Here is a 21,559-nt window from a genome sequence, read left to right on the forward strand (position 1 = left end):
CCCGATGTGGTGATGTGATGTGTGTATATACTAGGAAATGATTACAGGTTACTTAACACAGTTACTGAAGACGGTGGCCATTTATCTGTGTTTGTGTAGTAAGAGCTCTTAAGGTCTTCCTAAAAAAATTCATATACACACTACAATATCATCGACTGTTGTCACCAGGATCAGTGCACATTTGGATCCCCAGAACTTATCTTTGATCTGAAATTTTCAGTTTACTATTAAAACCCTATTATTTCTCCCGATACCCAGCTCCTTGAAATTGCTATTATATTTCTTCCCGAGAAATTTACTTGTAAAGATTCCACACATATTTTGTCCACACATGCCCATCACCATGTATCCTCCAGAGTTGCCGAAACTGAGTCTCTCACTAGCCACTTATTTCTTGACCATAACCAAATTCAAGTTATTTTTATGCAAGTTTTGGTTTCGAGTGTTGTCAGATTTACAAGTTCACTTTCCAGAGAATTTACACAATAATTCCGGGGTGGGGAGAGGACTTTAAAAACAGTTTTTTTTTTCTTCAAGACAGGGTTTCTCTGTGTAGTCCTAGCTGTCCTGGAACTGGTTCTGTAAATCAGGCTGGCCTCAGATTCAGAGATCTGCCTCCTGAGTCCCGGGTTTAAAGATGTGTGGAACACACCACCCCACACTGCCCTGGTATTCAGTGCTGGACTGCTTCCTGCTTCTTTGTATTTTATGGACACATTTCACTTCCTCTTTAAATTTCCCCAGAGCACCTTTAAATAAATGGGTATGTCACAAAATTAAATAAGGTCTGTGTTTACAGAGCAATATTAAAGTAAAAACTACCCTGGTGAGCCCAAATCCATGAACGGGCCTGTAAGAAACACTAACTCAGCTGTTACTTTAAACCTGATGGGTTAGGCTATCAGCCACAACTGAACACATTTTTAATCACATTACACATTTTTGGACTTTTTTTTTCTTTCTGCAAAACAGCAAAACACACTCACATCACCTTCTAGTTCTACAGATTTGAACAGTTTCTAATGTATTTGAACACCCTTTGGTGTCATGACCTGCCCTCCTCTTGGTCTTGAGTGCTGAGACTGCAGGCTGCCCAAGTATTGGGAAACTTGCATCACTTTTGGCTGAGGAGGTGGAGCAGAGGCAGCAGGTGAAGAGCCACCTGTGGTCTGTAATTTAAGCCACACTAGGGTAACAGTGAACTGTTTTAACCCAGCCATTCCCAGACAATTCACACAGTGCCAGGGCAGGGAACTGTTCCCTACAGACCAGAGAGGAACTGTTTGTATTCTACAAGGCAAGGACCCAGGAGCCAGGAGGATTTTGATCACCTGAGAGCATCTCAGTCACCTGTCACCACCTGGAGCCCGCATAGCAGTAGCTGTTTTGGTGAAGGGGTGGGGGTGGGAGGTTTCTACTTTCTGTTGAGATATTCAGAGCTTGACACTTGCTGGAGCACACCCAAGGGAAGGAACAGCCTCCAAGGGTAGGACAGTGGCACTAGTGAGTGGCTTACCTCTTACAGCTACTTCTGAGGAAAAATCTGCAGGGGGCCCTGGACCAGGCTTCTCTTTTCTATTATTTGAGTTCAGACTTGTTTTTACGAGGGCACTGGTGTATGAATGCCCTAATTGCTGTGCTCTGGGGAGGCCTCTGCAATTTAGCGACCTTCCTCAGCGGCTGATTTGCACATTTTGCAGAATAGCTGGTATTTCCAAGCGTTCCGGTGAGTATCAGGGGTCAGATATTGAAAACTGGCTTTCTGTCTCTTGCATAGCTTCAGCTTGACTTGAAACCTGAAAAGGCATCCAGCAAGCAAAAGTTGCTCAGCCCATCGACCAGATGGGCAACGCGCACAGGGAGATGGGAGAGTGCTGTATCTCAGGCCCATACAGTAAGGAAGAGGGGGAAGACCCTAGTACCCTAGTAGCGCCACCAGCTACAGAGGCTCCATTTCTTCCAGCTTCCCCATGCACCTGAGGAAGGCCACTGTGTAAAGATATAGCGTGAGGCCACCACTGTCCTGGAGGGCACCGAATAACTCTGTGTGGGAACTGGGGACTGGGAGAGTGGTGAATCTGGAGAAGGGTGTGGTCACCCACAGCAGGTCCCAGAGCTTCTGGTCTGTGCAGCGCCTTCAGGGAGATGCTGAGAAGGGAAGGGCAAAGAAGGTGGCTGGCACCTGCACGCTTGAAGCGCTTGCACTGGCCAGGCTCCTGCCACGAGTGGGCTAGCACCTGTTACAGCCTCAGGGGTCGTCTGTGCACACTGCCCCGCACCACACTGGCCCTCTGCGCCTAGTTCAGGGCTTGCAGTGGCTGCTGTTGCTCCGTGTAGGATCAGGTGGCCACAGCAGCCCGAGTGCTCTGAACTGGCATCTCAGGAGCTTTTCCTGTGTAGGAAGGAGCAGCCTTTTCTTCCAAGGATCTCAGACTGGCCTAGGTCTGAGCGTTGAATTTGGATCTAGTGCCTTCCAGCTGCTGCCGCTGTGTTCACAGGAAAGCACCGAACAGTCAGCAGGGCCAGCGGGCTGGGCTCTGGCTTCTCCACACTTACAGATGTGTCCCTGCAGGTGGCATTACCCACCCACTGAGTACTTAATGACAGCCACTGCATTCTTCAGCTCTTTCACTGTTTGCTTAAAAAAAAAAAAAAAAAAAAAAAAACAAAACCAATTTCCAGTTCCTCATGGAAATCTCAGTGTTGATTTTATCTTATGGCATATTAAACATACTTATTTCAAATTGTAAATCTGATAACAAAAAGAAAAACAATACTGGGACTGGAGAGATGGCTCAGCGGTTAAGATCACTGACTGCTCTTTCTGAGTTCCTGAGTTCAATTCCCAGCAACCACATGGTGGCTCACAACCATCTGTAATGGGATTAGATGCCCTCTTCTAGTGTGGCTGAAGACAGTGATGGTATTATACTCATATACATAAAATAAATCTACTCCCCCAAACAACAAAAAGCCCAAAACCAACTCCACGTATTCTAAGTTCCATGCACTTACTATTTCTTTGGATCTCTCTGGATCTCTCTGGATCTCTCTGGATCTCTCTCTCTCTCTCTCTCTCTCTCTCTCTCTCTCTCTCTCCATATATATGTATATATACGTATATATATGCATATATATATTTCTTCATACTGTGGTTACATTCTGTTTACTATGAATTATTGCATGAAAAGATTGATGCCCTGTTAATCTTTTATCAGAACAGAGTTACTTCACTTCAGCCACCTAAATCCATTTTCACAGACTTAGATGATTCAAGCTGAGCCGCTGAATCTGGGACTGCCTGTCTGTTTCTGGTTGGCCTCTATGGTTAGACTGTAAGGATCCGATTCAACCCTAGTGAAAATAATATCGATTAATGAGATTATTTGAGGTCAAAATGATTTTTTTTCTTTAATGAAAGATTTTTAATATTTACAGAAAAATTAGAAAAGAGACTTTTTGGGGGAGCAAACTAACTCAAGCCATTTATATTAAGGAATTAAAAGTTTAAAAAGTATTATTTGTAATTTTTGTCTTAAAATATTTATGAAAGAAAATCTATCAGTGAGTTCAGAGCTTACGTTAGAATCTTGAATGAATGGGACTGTGGCCCTGAGGGTTTACTCATATCACCTTGATTGGTTTCAGCTTCCCAGACCCGAAAAGCTGCAACCTTTGAGTCCTCTGATAGGGGCAAAGGACAATCAAAAATCACACAACCAGCTGATCTTCCTTCCCCCGGTTTTGTGGTATCTGTCTTTTCCATCCCAATTCTCGTATGAGCTACTGGGATAAATCTGGTTTCCAAGTCCTGCAGAGGGATCGTTCGTTGAAGACTTGGTTTTGTGTCGAGCTCTCTGGAAAGGTGACAATGTTTTACAGTCACCTGCACACCTGACTGAACTTACCCACAATTCTGCCCATTCTCTGAGCTTTCTATTTTCTTACCACTTAGTCCTGTTTGATATTATAGTCTATCCTGGGCTATGTTGTTGGACTTTGTTCTACTACGTCATCATTCTTTATCAAGAGTTGGGCTGCCATGATCTAGAAACACAGGATGAAAGGATGGAAGGAAGCAGAGGTGGATACAGGCTGCCAGTGAGCCAGAGCAGACAGCACAGAGCTCACACAGATGAGGAGGAGCAAAGGAAACTCAAGCTGCTTCACTGGTACAGCTGAGGGAGTATCTTCTCTCTGCAGGATCAAATGGCTCAGTCCTTCAGTTTGCATCTCTTCCTCTCTGAGAGGAACGAAGAACACATGACGAGGTCACTTCTCCTTTCCTCTTTGTGACTAAGTCACCAGAGCACTCAAGTCAGCCATGGCAGACATGTTCTGACCTTTAAAATTTTTTGTTACTTAAAGCACATTTCAAAAACTTTTAAGATGCCAATGAAAGAAATTGAGGAAGATGCCAAAGATGGAAAGATCACCCCCCCCAACCCGCTTATGGATTAGCAGGTTTAATCTTTTGAAAATGGCAGCCTACTGAAAGCTACAGAGCCAATGCATACCCCTTACATTTTAAAACAGCTTTCGTGGAAATTGGACAACTAATCTTAAGTTTCACCTGGAAATACAAAAGACTCAGGATTGCCAAAACAATCTCGAACAACAATGATGAAAAACAAAACAAAACAAAACAAAAACAGCAGAAGACATTATTATCCAAGATTTTAAGTCATAACACAGAAGTATAGTAATAAAGACAATACAGTACTGGCATAAAACCAGACCCAACTTCCCCTCAGCTTGACAAAGAGGCTTCTCTCTCCAAATGCTCATGGCTGGCTTCTACTCCTCTACTCTCTCTCTCTGCCTTTCTCTGTCTCTAACTCCCTCAACTCCCCTCCCTATGCCCTGAATAAACTCTATTCTATACTATACCATCTGTCATGTGGACTGGTCCATCAGGGAGGAAGGGATGCCTCAGCATGCACCCGCAGAGGCACCCTGTACTGTACCTCCACCAAACATATTCCTTCTTTCTTCCTTATCTTTTTATAAAACACAACAGTGAGCCTGTGAGACCCAGTTTAGTGAACAGAGGGATGAAGAGTTCTCTTTTCTTTCAGTCTTCTCCCAGCTGTGAAGTAAGTTCTCTAGGCTCATAGAGACAAACCTGGGGAGCAGCCATTATGGGGGTGCAGAAACCTTGAAAAGGAAGTTTAATGCAGGAACCAGTAGTGTTATTGTACCAGAGAGGGGGTGGTGGTTAGCACACAATGCTTGGTGACATGATGTTACAGGAACATGTAGGACAGGATCTTGAAGAGGATAAGGCACACAGGGAGAGATTGACTGAAGAGAGGAACGCTTTGTGATTTCCCAATGGGTAAGGGTCCACGGGGTTCAGTGAGATGATTATGGGAACTATTGCTGATAGCCACAGGGAGAGGTAAGCACAGAAGTATTGAGACCATTTGGGGTGGGTGGTTAGGGGAAGGAGGTCAGCATATGTTGGATGTATTGCAGCCAGGAGAGTGGCTTGGAGCTCCTTCTGAGTTTGAATTTCCCAGTGAAAATGTTAATGTGGGTAAAGACCAATTTGGAGGTAGGGGCAAGCTGGTGAGAGACATGTAGTTTGCTATGGGGTAATTAGTATAACCATTAGGGTAGAGCTTACCCATGACCCCCGTCTGCCATTGTTCCCCCCAGGGATTGCTGATGGAAAGCTGAAAATGTTGGCAAGCATGGAGCCATCATTGGCTGGTGGATCCAATTTGGTATCCCCAATGTCTGCAACCTCCATATATGGAGGCCACCTGGAGTCACTCACTTGTGTTGTAGGAAAAGTAGAAGAAAAGTCTGGGGTTAGTAGGTAATGGTCTGGCATCCTTTAAGTGGGTGGTCCGGGGTTCTTGCAATTTTGTTGTCTATTTTAAGTCTCCCTAGCAAAGAGTCTCCAGTGGTGGGTATTGGGAGCATTAGCAAGAGGCTGGGCAGTAGCAGAGTTAGAATGAAGGATATTGAAAACAGCCATAAGAATAGAGAAAAGAGGGCTGGGGTGAAGGCTCAGTAGTTAAGAGCACTGGCTGCTTTTCTAGAGGACCTGAGTTCAATTCCCAGCTCCCACATAGCAGCTCACAACTGTTTGTAATTCTTGTTCCAGGGGATCTTACTCCCTTATACATGCAGGCAAGACACCAGTGTACATGAAATAAAAAAATAACATAAAATAAAAAGCACACAAGCTTAATCTCAAAAGAAAAATAGATAAAAGCATAAAGGAAGAGGGGGTATAGGATAGGGGGTTCTAGGGAGGGGAAATGGGGAAAGGGGATGACATCTGTATTATAAATAAATAAAATATCCAATTAAAAATAAATAAAAATAAAAAATGATCTACTTTAGGCTATTAAAAAAATAGAGAAAAGGGAAGTCTGTGGAGGGCACGTAGCCTAGGCAGTGACCACAGGTAGGTCATGGATGTCCTTCTAGGAGATCCTGTTGTTGTGTCAGGGGTGGGGTCTCTCCACCTCTTCCCACCTCCTCTGTGCTTGACTTGACATCAAGAGGCAAGCCATCTTCTTGATCAATGGGGTGGGGTCGGATATTCCTGGTAGAGACCCAAATAGGCCTAGGCTGGTCCTGCGGAAAGACACAAGCAAAATTTCTTCCAATTGTAAAGTAGAGGTCTGGTCTCTTCCAAATATCATCTAAAGGGATTGTGCCATTGTGCTAGGATGGGAGGAGTTATTCTTGGTGTGTGCAAATAGAAGGAGATAGGAGGATGTTTGGAGCTCTTGTAAATGTTAAGTATATTTAGGGCAGTTAGAACCATTGTTAATTGTGTGATACGGGGTTGGACATTTGCTTTTTGTTTATGACTTGGATGTTTAGGGTTTGATATGTTTTTTCTATTATCCCTTGGACTTGGGGGTTGTAAAAAAACTCCCTGTGTGGTGGGCAATTTTCCATTGTGAGCAGAAGGTTTTGAATTGGGAACTGGTAAAGGCAGGGCCATCATCAGTTGAGATTTTCCTGGTTTTAGATGCTTCCGGATCTCACTCTTGTTCAGGCTTGTTTTCCCTGGTTTTGCTTGTCCCACATGAACAAATGGTGCTGGTCAAGCTGGACGACTACATGTAGAAGAATGAAACTAGATTCTTATTACTTATCCTGTGCAAAACTCAACTCAAAAATCTATCAAGAACCTCAACACAAGACTTTGTATTCTGGATCTGACAGAGCTAGAAAGTAAAGGTTATGTTTGACTCCAGTGTCTCAGGAAAAGACCTTTTGAATAGAACTTCAATAGTTAATTGACATTTAGATGAACAATTAATAAATAGGATACCGCAGGGCATCTGCACATATGGACTCAGTGGTTGGTAGAGAAGGCACAAACAAAGCATTCCAAATCCCAGGTGGGCATGGGAGTTGGGCATGAAATTCACCCTTAGCTGCAGAGGTTTTGGCAAATATTAGCTGCTGGGAGGGAAAGAGTTTCTTTTCTCTAAGAGCTGTAGCTCCTGTTAAATTAAAAAGCCTTACCCAACACAGGGTAGTCAGAAGACAACTTGCATAGGGGATTCAGTTATTTCCCTGTGGCACTTGAGTCCCACAGATTAAACTTGGGTCATCAGGCTTGTTAACAAGCACATCTACCTGCTGAGCCATCTCACCTGCCCCAATTTCACTCTTTTTTATAGCTCATCTATGTTCTTTTCCCCTAGTGTTTTCATGGCTTGCATTTAAGTGTCTGATCATTTTGAGCTGATTTCTGTAGATAGTGAGAGATAGGATTACCATATGTGTGTTAAGGCATGAGGTCACACTCATTTTCTTGCATCTGTTTTCTCCCTGGATGGATAAGTCAAAGATCAAGCACTTTAATTAATCACAAGATTAGTGTTTCTGAAGACCCTCCCCACAAGCCTGCCCAATCATCTTGTCATCATAAACTTTCCAAGTACACACAAGAAACAACAAAGTACTAATGCCACTTAGGAAATTCCAAAGCTGCTAGAAGCTACCAGTAGGGGACTGGGGGAAAAAAAGCCAGACAAATTCCTTCTTGTACAGGTAAAGAGCAAAATAACACAACAGGCAGAGAGGAAATGAACAAGTTAAGACATACCATGAACATCTTTTTTTTTGGGTCTGACTTATTTTGTTTAATGTAATGATGTCCAGGTCTGTCCATCTTCTTGCTAATGGCATAACTTTGTTCTTTACAGTTGGATTAAAATTCCATTGAATATACGTACCATGATTTCTTTCTTCATGTGTGGATGGGTATCTAGGTGGATTTCATAAGTAGTCTATTGCAAATAACACAGCAATACATGTGGTCGTGCAAGTGTCTCTGTGATGTGGTGACTTGAGGTTTCTCTGGATTTCTACACAGAAGTGGTATAGAGTCAGGCTGTACAGAAATCCTACTTTTAGCTCTTGAAGAAGCTCACTACTGATTCCCATGGTGACTATGGGTTCACACTTTAACTAGCAACTAGAAAGGTCCTCTTTCTCTGCATCCACACCAGCATTTGTATTTTTGATAGACTCCATTTTGATTGATGTGAGATGAAATTTCAAAAAATGTTTAAAATTTCATTTCTCTTATGGCTAAGTATTTTTGAATGTGTCTATTGGCCATCTGCCTTTCTTCCCCTGGGTACTTTTTGTCCAGTTCATAGTCCTGTTGGATGTGCATTTGGGAAAGATTTTTTTCTTAGGGTATAAGCTTTTCTTCTGTAAGCTGTCTCTTTACTTTGCTAATTGTTTCCTTTGCTATTTATGCCACATTTCTGAGGCCGCCATTAGAGATCCTTTAGCTAGATAATGTAAAGAGATGGGAAGTAGTTTGCATTAATTGTTCAAAGTCTGCATGATTCTCTGTGGGAGAATTAAACTTTTTAAAAAAATTTTTTTTAATTTATTTTATGTATGTGAGTACACTGTTGCTGTCCTCAGACACACCAGAAGATGCCATCAGATCCCATATGGTTGCTGGGAATTGAACTCAGGACCTTTGAAAGAGTAGTCAGTGCTCTTAACCTCTGAGCCATTTCTCTAGCCCAACTTTGGTGTTTTTATTCATCTTCCTGTAGCACCTACAGTATAGGTATTCTCTCTACCTAATTCATATGTTTGTGCAAGTGGCTGCCATTGGCCAATATTATGTGACTTTATAATGACCACTGCACTCCTTCTTTCTTCTTTCTTCTTTCCTTTCTTATCTTTCTTTCTTCTTTCTTTCTTTCTTTCTTTCTTTCTTTCTTGTGTGTACTCTTGTGTGCAGGTGTATAAACACGGGAAGTTAGAACAAAGTGTAAGAGATGGTTCTCTCTTACCATGTGAGATCCAGGGATTGAACTCAGGTTGTCAGGCTTGGTATCAAACAACAGGCTTGAAGGTAGAAGATGCTTGTCAAGCTATACCACCGGCCCCGACCACCATATTAAAACAGAGGAATATGATGCATGCTCAACTGCTTGTGGCACTTGTCTCCAGAATGAGGAAACACATGGAGACGATCCAAGTAGCATTAGAGTCAGCCTTGGGCAGATCCTAAGTACAAATGAAATGTGATTGAGAAATAAACGCTTGATGTTGTAAATCAGCTGGTTACTGGGACTGTGGATGACACAGTGTAGTTTGCTCATAATGTTATTTCCTCCTCCGACCCCCCAGGGAGATATGGCAACTTTAGAACTCACTTTTACAGAAGGAGCTCGAAGGATAGAGACTCTGGGAATGAGCCATTACTGGCGGGAGGGTGTGTGCCCATGAATCACTGCGTCCCTGAACCTCGTACAGAGAACTACGAATTTTCTTGCCCTTCTTCTATCCTTTAAACATGCTATTTCCTGTTTCCTTACTAAATAATTCAATTTCAGTCAGGGTAGGTGTCCATAGTAGGATGGCAATGATCTGACTGTGCAGAGGGCTGGCTTGACGGCAGAACTCAAGCCCCAAGCAGTGAGGGAAGTATCAGCATGCTGATGAGAAAGTGTCTGGACTGGGGGAGTGGCTCCACAAATAGCCACCTGAGAGGAGGGGAGGGCAGCTATATCTGACTGTGGGCAGGTGCAGTCTGAACTCAAATAGGGTGAGGGCACTTCTCACGGGAAGTCAGAACCCACACGAGTGAGCAGAGGGTCCTAGGGCAGTGTGGGGTGATACCTTGGCATTTGGGAGAGGTGAGGATGGGCACCGTGCATAGTGTTGGCTCCAAGTCAGGTTGAGATTTGGAGACTAAGCCGGATGATGGGACCTTCCTTGCAGAGGGTAAACCAGGCATGGGTTTCAGGAGCCAGGCGAGGCACAGGGTGTGGCAGTGGGGAATACAGGCTGGAAACTCAGTGACTTTCAAGATAAAGAGAGAATCCTTGCTAGGACGTGGAGGAAATGGTCTGTCAGAGCCCAGGCAGGTTAGAGAGAGTGTCCATGTATAAGGTAGAGCTGGTGAGGGCTCCAGAGACTGAGCAGGGTGAAGGCGGTGTCCCTGTGTGGTGCCACCGTCTAGGGTGTGGACTAGGTGCCTTTGGGATGGAGAATGTTTCTGTCCACCACAGAGACTTGAGTGTGGTGTTAGAGCCCCAGGAAGACCAACTGGTAGCTCTTCAGAGATCATGAGTAGAAATTGGCACACACTGGGTAAAGGAGGCTTGATTGGTGGAAGGTGGCTCAGGGTGAGTGCCAGAAGTGGAACAGGTAGAGGGTGGATGGGGCGAGGGGTCATAGATAAAATCTGGAGTGTAAAAAAAAATAAATTAAAAAAAAAAAAGAATCTCAACTCTGTAGAGAGTTTGACTTCTTTAATGACCTGGTTCCTCTTTTTCCATTCCTTCCTGTTTTCTTCTCTCCCCCACTGAGTTCTTGGTAATTCTATGATTGAGCTGTGTGCATTTTCACTCTGTGATACTCCCTTTGTAGCCCAGGGGAGTGGACTTTATTTTATGCTGCAAACTGAGGGCAGCTCTCTGTTACTGCCTCTCATCCTTAGCTGGTATTGGGATTATTTGCTGCCCACGTTCTTTCCTGTTCAGGAGATATTTTTAAAGACGGGATGACACACATCTTCTGAGGGCAGGGGAAAATTTCTTCTCAACATGTTTTCAGGAAAACATTTATGTTAACACCATACTTCAAAAATAAATTTGACTCCTCAGACATCGACACAGACTCTCTGCCAGGTAAGAAAGCATTTTCTGCTGCTCCCACTTAGTGATTCAGTAAAAGATAAAAATAGATGGTTTTAGATGCTGCCATGTCTGTGGGTCCCTGGAGCCTCAGCCAAGTGTGTTGCCTGTAGATAGTCATGAAAGATCATGGAATTGTACAATGGAAAAGTGTCTTTACTTTTATCATGTAGAGAAAAATGACACCATATATGCAGATTGTATCTTTTGTACATATAAATACACATAAATATGTGCACCATATTGTTCCAAAAGTTAGACCACGGTATAATAATTCCCTGCTCTCTACTTGGTAACATACCATGATTTGTTTGGCATCTAAGTGTTGGGTAGCTTCTTTCACTCTTCTCATCCCAGTGATGGAGACAGAACACAGGACTTTACACATAGTTGGAAAGTATCATAACTCTTTTAGAAGTGGTGACTAAAAATGTAGTGATTTTTACCATAAAGGTATACAAAGGTATACAAAGACTTCGTGACTATCACATACTTTGAAGTTGGAAGCAAGCCAGAAGACTTAAAAAATATATAATGAAATACTATGCTGGGCAGTGGTGGCCATCCCAGCACTTGGGTTGCAGAGGCAGGCAGATTTCTGAGTTCGAGGCCAGCCTAGTCTACAGAGTTCCAGAACAGCCAGGGCTACACAGAGAAACCCTGTCTAGAAAAATGAAAAAAAAAATACTATGCAGTCATTAAAAAACTGATAAAGAAGAATGATGATATTAAAAAAAAATTGGATATGTTGCCATATGCCTGTAATAGCAAAACTCAGGAGGCTGAGACAGGGCTTTGCTATAAGTTTGAGGCTAGCTTGGACTACATAATGAATTTAAGGTCTGACTTGGGTACATACCAAGACCCTCTCTAAAAATAAGACAAAAAAACATAAAGGAAAAAAAATTATGATTAATGTCAAAGAAAATAATAGTCACAGGTCAATATTTATGATGTGCTAATTGTGGGAAATATGGATTTATATGTGAGAGCTTTAAAGTTGTTGGAAGGAGAATATCAAAATATTGGCAACAATTATTCTCAATGTCAGGAATGAATTATTTTATATTTTGGAATGTTTCTATAATTAACATGATTGTTTCATATTTACATTTTCTGATTATTTTGAACATCACATTATTAGTGTTTATCAGGCACAAAATCAGAATAGGAGAAAGAAGAAAAAAAATAACAGAACTTAAGAATTGAATTTTGTCTTTCAGCTCCCCCAAAGAAGAGCACATCTCAGAAAAGTTGTCACAAATTCTCCAAAGTCCTCTTTAGCTCACTCACGATCTATTTCCTGCTGTTGACAATCTTATTCTCCAGTGCTCTGATCAGTAAGTACACAGTAAGGAAGGAGAAGAGAAGATATCCATTAGACAGACAGCCACCGAGAAGCCTGGAAAAGAAACTTATTCTGGGACGATAGATAATATTGGGAATTTTGATCTGTTTCAGAATTACTCTTCTGTAAAAATGATGGGATCCATTCTGGCTAGAGAAGCACGTCCTGGAGCATCTGTTAGATTTCAGTACCGAGAATGAACCTGTGTCTCCTTGGCAGCATTTAGAGGCCCCATTGGATGCACAGATGCCCATCTTTTGGCATAAGTAGGGGATGAGAAGTCATGGACCAGACTATTCCAGGGACAGTGCTCCAGTGGAGCTCATTTTAATTATATATATATATTTTTCTGTCCCAGACTGTGTGAGAGAGACCTGAAAGCTAATTTAGAAAACAGTTGATTTCTCTGTAGATTAGTTTTCACATTCATCAAAAATAAAAAAAAACATAAACTATCTTATGTAGGTGTTATATTCAGCAATCAATAATTAGCAATATCCATTTGCTGTCCACTGGGCAGCATGTCAGAGAGTCCAGAAATAGCTATAGCCCCCAGTCTCAAGAAATTTTGAGAATAGTTGAGTGAACCAGTGCTTAAAAAAATCATATGGTCAATGCTATGCAGGTAAGACGTCAGAAGTAAGCTCAGGAGCTAAGAAAAGCCAGGAGGAGATGACATCTAGACCTGTGTGTGCTGGCACTATTATTGACATATGGGAGCATGGGAGATAAGAGTAAATATAGGCATGCATCATTGAAATGTATAGTAAGTACTCCACGGAGAACTAAGAAATGACATGGTTGGGCAGACAAATCTGGACTCAGATCAAAACATAATGCATATTGTACTACACTTATCTCCTTGCTGTTATTTATTTATTTATTTATTTATTTATTTATTTATTTATTCATTCATATTAGCTGTTGCTTAGTCATTATCTATCCTAAAACTTAGTAGGTCAATTGAACTAATGATGTAATTCCTGCTCCGTGGCTTGACCAAGACTGATCTGTCTTGGGAGATTTTTCTTGTGGTCCTAGGTGAACAGATGCATTCGCATGGAGTTGTGCATCAGTTACAGGCAACCCAGCTCAGGTCAGGTGGTAGAGTAATAATAAAATAGACCCAGTTTTTTGAGTATGGAACCGCAAAGACATAATTCTAATGGAAGTGAGTATAGGGAAGGTTGAAACGTGTGTCCACTTTTGGAAGAAGGTGCCACAGACATAGAGAACCACTGAAGAATCTGAGGTAGGAAATGATTAAAATTAAAATTGAGTTACAGAAGTGTGCTATTCAAGAGTGGTAAGGAGAAATTATAAGACTAATTCAGAATCCATTTGAGAAGTGATGGAGGTTTGATCTAAGGGTCACACTAGTGATGCACAGGAGAGGAGGAAACTTCAACCAAAAAAAGGGCAATGTTTTGGTTGATATTGATAGCTTGGAACTAGGGGACACAAAGAAACAACACATGACTTTAATATTCTGATCCCATAAAGTCAACAATCATTAAGTTATTTGAAGAGGAATAAGATGAGCAGCAGGTTTAGGTTGAAATATGATGACTTAAGTTTTGTTTGTGATCACCTCAGTTGCACAGACTTAGTTGGATGGATATTAACATATTTTAGGAAAGAAGAGTGTATTTGAGAAGACCTTTTGCTTATACACAGCAAATAACCAAAACAGACAGACAAACAAACAAAAAAACAAAAACAAAAAAACCCTTCAAAACCAACCAAACAACCCCCCCCCCCAATCCCAACTCCCCAACCTCCAACCCCTCCAACCCAGGAAAATGCAATATCACTAAGGAAGAGGAATTTGAAGGAGAAAGGGAAATACAGATAGAATTGTGTGTGGCATCACATTTTAAGAGAGGTGGGTGGGGAAGGAAACAGGAAGCAGCAGCAAGCAGCAGGCAAAACTGGAGGGAGCCACCATCCCCCCCCCCCCCCCCCGCCCCCCCCCCCCCCCCCCCCCCCCCCGAGTTAAGGAGGAAAAAAACCAGGCTTGGGTAATTTGGGAAGTCCCTCGGGGAGAGGACTGATTAGTGTACAGGAAGAGTCACTGACAGTCCATTTCAAGACTAGTTTGGTAAATTAGCAAAAGTAAAAGCCAGAATGTGGTGGGCAACTCAAGAAATGAGTGAAAGATAAAATTCATTTTCCCCAGGATCAGTGAGTCAGTTTCAGGTTAGGAACTCAGTGACAGTGTGAGGACACTGAGAATGAAGAGCTAGCTGGGGTAGAGAGAGGGAAAGGAAAGAAGAGAACACAAAGTCCTCGGGATCTGTCAGGTTCTTTTATATCTCCCATTCTTAGGAAACCCAGAACTAGCCTCAACTAATTTCTCCCTCGCCTTTTCTGGGCTATGCACATACTTAAAAGAATTTATCACCTAAGATGTACTCTTTCAGTGTGCCCTCCATTAAATGTTGATGAATACCCAGGATGAGGAATCTGTCCCTTCTTTTCAGTTCTTCCTGGAGGTATCTGTGGTCCAATAGGAGTAGGGTTATATTGACTATAGGGTGATAAAAAATTTTTGTGTGTGGTAGGGTCTCATGTAGCCCAGGCTAGGCATTAACTAACCAACTAACCAGCCAACTAAACTAATCAACCAACTAAACTAACTAAGCCAAGCAACCATTCAACTAAGCAAATAACTAACCATACTAACTTGTATAGTTAAGGATGACCCAAAACTTCTGATCTTTCTTCTAATTCCCAAGTGATAGGACTATAGACACCATATTCAGCTTAGGGTGATGGAAAATATTACCTAAGCAGGCTCTAAACTACTCAGGTAATTGGACATTTATAGATTTTGTTTCTATAAAGAGTGTAAGAAAGTAAAAAGGAAGGACTCAAGTCATAATACTACCAGGAAAATGAATGGTTTTTATTGTATTTTACAGCTTTGTTTACAAAATATTCTCAGCTTCTTGATGAAAAAACAGTTATAAAAGAACTGGAGTATACTGAATTGGAGTGCACAAAATGGGATTCACTCTTGGAAGGTAAAACTTAATGTGCCTAGACCCAACATTTCCAACTGGATTCTCAGGTAGATCCATCCCATCCACTATGGGAGTATGGCTTTATACCACGCACTCACTACCAGCTACCTGTGGAGTCCTTTTTAGAGGTCTCCAATCAGGCATAATCGGATGTGTGGCTGCCTAGCTTCAACAAAGGAAGAAGTTTCAGGGATGGTCGATATGAGGTTGAGTTGAATTTTATTAGCAACAGAAAGGAGCTCCTGGGAAATGAAGAAAATCTGATGGTATGAATGTGAGCATCTCAGGGAGTCATGTTCAAGTGTGTGTGTGTGGGGGGTGGTGGTGGTGTGGTGTGTGTGTGTGTGTGTGTGTGTGTGTGTGTAAAATTTTTATTTTCTGTACAGAAAGCTCCCAGTCCTATTCCAGGAGTCCATCCTATGCCTACATCTTAAAATATTCTCAGTATTGTTTCTATCAAGTTCAGGGTTTCAGGTCTTGTAAGGTGTTTAATTCATTGAGACTCTATTTTAGAGTCAGTTTTATAGAGCATGGCTAGGCATCTAGCTTCATTCTTCTGCATGTTGGCACCTTGTTTTCTGAGTACAATTTGTTGAAGAGGCTGTCTTCCTCTGATATGTATTTTTGGCAAGAAATCAGGTGGTTATAGCTGTGTTGATTTATATTTGTGGTTCCCGTTTCTGTCTATCAATCGACATGTACGCTTTTGTGCTGGTACTACGCTCTATAGACTGGCTCGAAATCAAGGATGGTGATACCTCCAACATTATTCTGTTTTCCTTAGAATTGCTTTGGCTATCTTTTGTGCTTCTGTATGAATTTTGAGATTCTTTGAGATTCATTTATCTTATGAGTAATGTTGAATTTTTGATGGTGATCGCATTGATCTACTGACATTTAGGATCTTTGTGAGAGATTATTTTTTTTATTTTATTTCAGTTTCTCCCCTTTGAGGGCTCAATGATATCTCTGTTGCCTGAGAAGAATGCAATTAATATCACAGAATACATAATACATAATATCTGAAAACCTAATTTCCAGATATAAAGTTTCCACTCATCTCTTTATATCTTTATTGGTCCATGGCTTATATATTTTTAAAACTTACTTCCAGAATCTTCATATTTTCTTCTTGAGATATGTATCACGGATAAAATTTTCAGACTAACATATACTTTTGTTATCTTGCTTGTTGGGATATATTGACTACCATTTTTATCATCACTAATTAAAAATGTATGTCTGATAATTGAAATTTTGCTGCCTTGGTTGTTGACATTTATTGTTTGTGTATATACACATGTATATATTTAGGTAATATAAGAGCTTTCTGGTTCTTGCTATGATGAGTTCTATTCTTTGCAGACTGAGGTTGTCTAGCATTATATCCCCAAAGTCTGGGTGTTTTTCTGGCTTTTTCTGACACCATCCCAGTAGGACAAAGGGTCCTGACATTAGTGATAATGGAGGTAGACTTGGCTTTCTTTGCACCTGAGGGGAGAGGGGCTCCTGCTGCATCTGGGAGAAGCTGGGAGTCCCAGATTCCACGTGGTGGTGTCTACATACAAATAACTTTAAAATGACTTTATTACATTGCACTTACATTTCCTTCTTCCCCCAAAGACAAAGTCTGGAGCTGTTGCCCAAAGGATTGGAAGCCGTTTGGTTCCCACTGCTACTTCACTTCGACTGACTTGGTGGCATCTTGGAACGAGAGTAAGGAGAACTGCTCCCACATGGGTGCTCATCTGGTGGTGATCCACAGCCAGGAAGAGCAGGTGCATCCTGGGAAAGAGTAGGGCCTGGGTCCAGCATGCTGTCTGCCTGTTTCTACTAAGAGAGAGTTTTGTTGTCATGGGTGTTGGTGCTGTGGCAGAAGGCTTTCCAGCAGATAGGCAGGAATGGTTGCCTTAATCCTTGCCTTGTACACGTTGGTCTCACTTCAGTGGAACTAAACACCAAGGAACCGTGGCATCGAAAATGCAGCACGCTAGGCTGGAGGGAAGGATGAAATGTTTCTGCTCAAAACATCAGTTCGTGATTTTTACACTCTAATGCTTTCTGTAGTAATGCAAGTGCCTAACAGAGAAGGGTGCAGGGACAGTACCAAATCGGGATGGTCATGGCCAGACACGAGAAACGAAATAACTGAAGATATGAATGGAGAAAGATTAAATGTGCAAAATTCTCTCATGCACAACTGTGAAGAAAAGAGGTGAAGAAAAGAGGGGGAGCCAGTTTGAGGGGATTCATTATGATCGTGTGTTGAGGCCCGAGCTGCCCTACTTTGGGTGGCCAAAAATGTTGTGGGCCTCTCCACTCCGCTTGGCAGCCACTGTATCCCGGCCCAAGCTGCCAGTCCGGTCTGCGGGTCGAGGTTCAGCAAGAGAGAGAGTGAGGGCAGACTCGAGAATGGAGAACAGACAGAGTGTGATTCAATCCCGTTTATTTTTCAGTCTCTCTTCCTAGTCCAAGTCCCAAGTCTTGAGTTCCTAGTTCCTAGTTGTACTCCTCTTGTTCTCTTCCGAGTGTCTAATGTCTACTCCTACTCCTAGTGTCTGAATCTCTGTTACTCCAAATTGTTCTCCAAGTTGTACTCTCTAAAGTGTCTGATTCTCTCATCTCTCTTCTGTCTGCTTCTTGCCTTTATATGTCTCACTTCTAAGCCATGCCTTTTGGTCACACCTTTAATCATGCCCTTAAGTCTTGTCTCTAGATCTGATCTCACATTCTTAGGTCACACACCTTTAATCTCACACACCTTTAATCTCACACACCCAAGGAAAGTCCTGGGTATCCAAAGCAAGATGTTATTAGAGTGTGCTCAGCTGTTGTAGGCTATTGTAATCCAAGTCACATGTCAGGGTATATGGCTCAAGATGGCTGCAAAGCTGATAGCCACTTTCTGCTAAAAGTCGGCCCCCAACAATCATGGTCAGAGAATTTGACTGTTTGCTTATCATCTGAGAAGTACACTCCTGGGGAGTTTTTTCTAATCCTTGATCCTTTGTCTTCTCATCTGTGTGACCAGAAAACAGTCAGTCACAATATCGCAGTGTACATCTAAAACCTGAATTTATTGATATTAATCTAAAATTTGAAATATATTTAAAAGCCTAGAGAGATGAAGTAGGATGTGATTATTGTGTATTTGCATATGTGCATCATATTGAACCCTATAATAATTTTGTATCAGTAAAATCATTTTAAAAGATCTTATAAAACAATCCAAACAGAAAAGAATTATTCAATCGAGGCTGAAAGATGTCTTTCTTTCCTTTTAGGATTTCATCACCAGAATCCTGAACACTCGTGCCGCTTATTTTATAGGACTTTCAGAACCAGGTCATCGACAATGGCAGTGGGTTGACCAGACACCATACAATGATAATGCCACGTGAGTGTAGACTTGCAAGAGGAGTTCTAGATTCTGAATCATGAGGAGAATATAGGATGTTCCAGCTGTTGGTTATGAAGCTAAAATAGCTCCCTCCTGGTGTAACTGCCGGGGATGGAGTTAGTTTTACTCTCCCATGTACTCATCACAAGTGACACATATTACTGATATTCCCAGTAGAGATGAGAAAATTGAGTTTGAAGAGTGTAGAATGATTAAAAACCCTACCAAGGTCTTTACTCATAAATGTATTTTATTATGGTTTCAGTTTCTTGTTTACATATTTAAAATAGGATTTAATTCATTTTTTATTTGTGTGTATATATGTGTGTTTCTGTGAGTTTCTGTCACATGTATTTGGGTGTCTATGGAACTCATAAGTGGTTGTCGGATCAAGTGGAGCTGGGGTTACAGGTGGTATGACCTCACCAATGTGGGTGCTGGGAATAGAACTCTCACGTTTTCTGAAAAATCAATACGCACTCTTAATGTCTGAGCCACTTCTCCAGCCACCATTTATATCTTTATAAGAAAAATTTATGTCAAGATTCTAACTGATTATTTTTCATAAATCACAAGCCCCCAATCTGATACTGTATTTTCATATTTGTGTAACCATTTACAAGCTCTTAATTTATTACTATGTTGCCAAATCCTTTCTGATGTCTGTCGTAGGAAATATGTAGTGATGGTATTGTCATTCTCAGTTTTCAGAGAAGAAAACTTGGAATCCAGGTTATTAAATTATTAGTCCTAGATGACAGAAATAAGTAGGTTATCTAGATATTTTAACTTGTTCTCCAGTCTCTAAAATAATTCCATTGTAAAATGAAAAAATGGTTATTTAAACATGAAAATAAGAGGAGAACTTTTCACCATATAAATACTCACCAGGGGTTGATTGTCCTCTGGTACCAAGACCTAGGGATGAAGAAATAGTATCCTCTGCGATATGTGCTGGAAGAAGTGTTAAGTAACAAGCTAAGAGAACATTGAGTGCTGTGATCTCCACAAATTCCAACCTTATCCTCAAACTTGATTTCTCTTGCTTGCTCTTTTCAAGCATTATTGTAGGAAACACCCTGATGCTCTTTCCTCCCTTTCAGATTCTGGCATAGAGGTGAGCCCAGCAGTGACAATGAACAATGTGTTATTGTAAATCATCATTGGAATTCTGGATGGGGCTGGAGTGATATCCCTTGCAGTGATAAACAGAACTCAGTTTGTCAGGTGAAGAAAATATACTTATGAATCACATCCTCCATGGCCTTGGGATTGCATTGTTATTCATTATTACACAGATACTTGGAAAGTTCTTCATGTGGGACAAAGGTTCACAGAATTTTAGATAGGCAGCCAATGGTTATACATATGATAATACTGTTACATATGTAAACTTACTTGGTCATTCGTCATTCCCTTGGAATACAACAAACTTCTATGCCCATTCACAGATTCCCAAAGTCTTCTTTGTTAATAGGATTGGATGGTTCAGTCCTTCTTCCCATCCCTCCTTTCTCTCTGTCTTTGTCTTTATTGATGTATAATTGACAAATAAATCATGTATACTCATGTTACAGTGTTTTGACTTGATGTGGAAAGGTACTGTGGAGTGGCTACCACAATTAGGTTGACAACACCTTCTATAACCTACCATAGTTGCCTGGTGTATGTGCATGCATGTGTGTGTGTGTGTGTGTGTGTGTGTGTGTGTGTGTGTGTCTGTGGTTTTAGAATGTTTAAGATCTTCTTAAGCAAATTCCAACTCACAGGGTGATATCATTAGCTACTGTCACTTTGACCCTCAGTACTTACTCTTGTTTTCTCTGGCAGTTTGTGCCCTCTTCCATCAGCATTTTCTCATGTCTCCCAATAGCTACACTACCAGGAACTATACCGGAACTTCATCCAAATTGCTAGTGTTCTATGGGTGCTGTGTGGCTCTAACAGTGGCTGATTCTGGACTGGATGAACTACGTTAACAGAAAGTTTAAGGAGACATAACCTTCCACTGTCTTCTCCAGTGATTCTTGGTGTCCCAACTTGGTGCCTGCAGCGTCAGGAACAGCCTTTGCCCTGGGAATGCATGTTGAGGAGACCAATATGTCCCCTGGGAACCTCTATGCTATTTAACATGCTGGAAGCCTTTTCAACTTCTTATCATGAATATTTTTGAAATAGAAATCGACTGAATGGTATCAATAGTCATTAAACTACCCCATTTATATTTAGTGGTTGTTAACATTTTGATAATCTGTATATGGGTATACATATGCGTGCATTTGTTCATTTGATAGGATATTTGAGAGTTAGTTTGCTACATAACAGTTCAGTTAAGACTTCAGTACCAAATACAATTATCACTTCTAAAAAACTTCACAACTTTTTTTCTGAAATTATGTGTCATCTTGTCATCTTATGTCCATATCTCCTCAGTTGTCCCCAAACGTTCCTTTGGCTGTTCTAGTAAGTCATGACTCAAGGTATCTTATTTACTAATTACAGTTAATATAAAATTCAGGTCATGCCTCCAGAAGACTGTTCCCAGTTCAGACTCAAGCCATAAATTCAGTAGGTCCCAAGGATGCCTTTAGTTATAATCAACTCTGCAGATTTTGAGAATTCCATGATACCT

At 41.4% G+C, this 21,559-nt stretch overlaps 1 protein-coding gene across 1 annotated transcript; it reads left to right on the forward strand.

Moving 5' to 3' along the window:
- Nucleotides 1-11,018: 11,018 nt before the first annotated feature.
- LOC117715746 (C-type lectin domain family 4 member A-like) lies at nt 11,019-21,155 on the forward strand. The gene is made up of 7 exons (XM_076940530.1): nt 11,019-11,147; nt 12,377-12,493; nt 15,426-15,527; nt 17,151-17,305; nt 18,812-18,924; nt 20,031-20,154; nt 20,801-21,155. Exons 1-7 carry the CDS (start codon nt 11,084-11,086, stop codon nt 20,879-20,881), a joined length of 756 nt encoding a protein of 251 aa, XP_076796645.1. The 5' UTR covers nt 11,019-11,083; the 3' UTR covers nt 20,882-21,155.
- Nucleotides 21,156-21,559: the final 404 nt, after the last annotated feature.

Source organism: Arvicanthis niloticus, chromosome 9, assembly GCF_011762505.2.
Source record: "Arvicanthis niloticus isolate mArvNil1 chromosome 9, mArvNil1.pat.X, whole genome shotgun sequence".
Lineage (NCBI taxonomy): Eukaryota > Metazoa > Chordata > Mammalia > Rodentia > Muridae > Arvicanthis > Arvicanthis niloticus.

What these genes read in the sequence shown, in the direction of transcription:
- LOC117715746 (XM_076940530.1), top strand. Translation starts at nt 11,084, where the DNA reads ATGTTAACACCATACTTCAAAAATAAATTTGACTCCTCAGACATCGAC. An exon ending in TCCACAGCCAGGAAGAGCAG is followed by an intron (nt 17,306 to 18,811) that starts GTGCATCCTGGG and finishes CTTTCCTTTTAG; the next exon opens with GATTTCATCACCAGAATCCT. An exon ending in AACAGAACTCAGTTTGTCAG is followed by an intron (nt 20,155 to 20,800) that starts GTGAAGAAAATA and finishes GTCTCCCAATAG; the next exon opens with CTACACTACCAGGAACTATA.